Source organism: Chaetura pelagica, unplaced genomic scaffold, assembly GCF_000747805.2.
Source record: "Chaetura pelagica isolate M959 unplaced genomic scaffold, ChaPel_1.0 scaffold2086, whole genome shotgun sequence".
Classification (NCBI taxonomy): domain Eukaryota; kingdom Metazoa; phylum Chordata; class Aves; order Apodiformes; family Apodidae; genus Chaetura; species Chaetura pelagica.
The window spans coordinates 19,142-20,811 of record NW_009953759.1 but is presented as its reverse complement, the minus strand read 5'-3'; the positions used below and the strand labels follow the sequence as shown (position 1 = coordinate 20,811).

Sequence of the window (1,670 nt, the reverse complement as noted above, 5' to 3'; positions counted from 1 at the left end):
GTTGAAGAAGCGTCCCCAGGCCCCCCGCCGGGCCACGTTCTGCACCTGGCAGCTGTCGGACACGTAGCAGGGGTTCTTGCCCCCCAGCTCCAGGGTCACCGGGGTCAGGTGCTTGGCGGCGGCCGTCATGATGATCCTGCCCACCCCGGGGCTGCCTGAGGAGCCGGGGAAGATCTGTCACCACCAGGAGCCCCCCAGGCTGCAGCCCAGCCCCTGCCCCAGCCTCGCCAGCAGCCGGGGAAGGCGTCCGGGCCACTCCTGTCCTGCCTCTTGCTCTGCAGCACGGGCTGGAGGCCTCACCTCCAGCACCTTCCCCAGGCCCCACCACTTCCTAGCTCAGCCATTACAAAACCTCCTTGTGGCCATCAGGCATCCAGACACCCTGGTGGCAGATCCCCCAAGAGATCCCCACTCCACACCCTCGACACTGGGAGCCCTGTCCTTCACGCTGATGGGCAGGGTGAGCCCCGGTGGGAACCCCCCATTCCCCTGGGGACAAGGACCCAGGCAGGGCTCAGCCCTCAGCACACACCAGTGAAGAAGATGTAGTCAAACTTGTTCTCCAGCAGCCTGGTGGTCTCCTGCACGCCGCCGGTCACCACGGCAAAGCAGTCCTGCAAGGAAGGAGGAAGGGTTCCCTGGTGTCACAACCTGCCCTTTGTCCCCACCCACAGTTTCCTGAGCATGGGGGAAGGAGGAACCCATGACCAGGCAATGTGTGGTGCTGGTGTGGCCAAGGCAGGGACAGTGACAGGACCCAGCTCGGTGTGGGAACACCCCAACCGTGACACCATCTCACCTTGTCCAAGTACGTGGGCAGAGCTTCAGCCACGAGCCTCTCAGTGTTCTTGGTCACCTCGGAGGGTTTGAGGACAGCACAGTTACCTGGGGCAGGGGGGGGAGACGGGATGTCAGTGTCAGTGACACGGTGACAGCCAGCTCTCCTGGTACCCACACCCGGGCACAAGGTGCCCTGGCCCTGCCCAGATCCCCCAGCCAGGGAAGGTCCTGGCTCACCTGCAGCGATGGCCCCGATGAGGGGCGCCAGGAGGAGGCTGATGGGGTAGTTCCAGGGAGCAATGATGAGCACCACCCCGTAGGGGTCCCTGCGGATGAAGGCCGAGTCCAGCTTGGCCACCTGCAGGACACCCACCACCTCAGGTCCAACCTGCACCACCATCTCCAGCCCCACATCCCGCCCGGCTCTGCCCCAGGAGGTGGGTCCTTCCCTCCCCTCCCCACACCACCCTCTTCCTCCTCTTCCTCCTCACCAGGTTCTTCTCCACAGGCTCCTCCTTCACCCAGTGGGACAGGTTGTTGAGTGTCTCGTGGAGCTCATTCTTGCAGACAATGACCTCGGAGAATTCGGCCTCGAAGGGTGGCTGGGGACACAGAGCACCCCCCGTGTCCCCTCCGTGGGTGACACAGCAGCTCGTGTCCCTGCCCTGCCTGTTTTCACCTGGGATTTGGGGATCCAAGCCCCTCGTGTCCTGTGGGGACTTTGTTCTGCCCCCCCAAGCCCAGGCTGGGTTGGGTTTGGTGAGCTCTGAAATCCCACCGTGACACCCCCGGGCCTGTCCTGCCTGGGACGTGGCTGCTCCTGCTGGGAGCTCAGTCATGGGGTGGGAAAGTCGTAGATGTGGGGACAGGAGGGGCCTGGGGACGTGTCT

At 64.3% G+C, this 1,670-nt stretch overlaps 1 protein-coding gene across 1 annotated transcript in view; it reads right to left on the bottom strand.

The window, feature by feature from the left end:
* The window catches only part of LOC104391518 (aldehyde dehydrogenase family 3 member B1-like), a 3,741-nt gene extending 2,122 nt beyond the window's left edge, over positions 1-1,619 (bottom strand). Inside the window, exons 1-6 of the mRNA XM_010000833.1 lie at positions 1,575-1,619; positions 1,272-1,382; positions 1,018-1,138; positions 800-885; positions 533-614; positions 3-155 (exon numbers count right to left, since the gene is read on the bottom strand). Coding sequence (XP_009999135.1) covers positions 3-155; positions 533-614; positions 800-885; positions 1,018-1,138; positions 1,272-1,382; positions 1,575-1,619 — 598 coding nt within the window. The remainder of the gene's footprint in view (positions 1-2; positions 156-532; positions 615-799; positions 886-1,017; positions 1,139-1,271; positions 1,383-1,574) is intronic.
* Between the last annotated feature and the right edge of the window lie 51 nt (positions 1,620-1,670).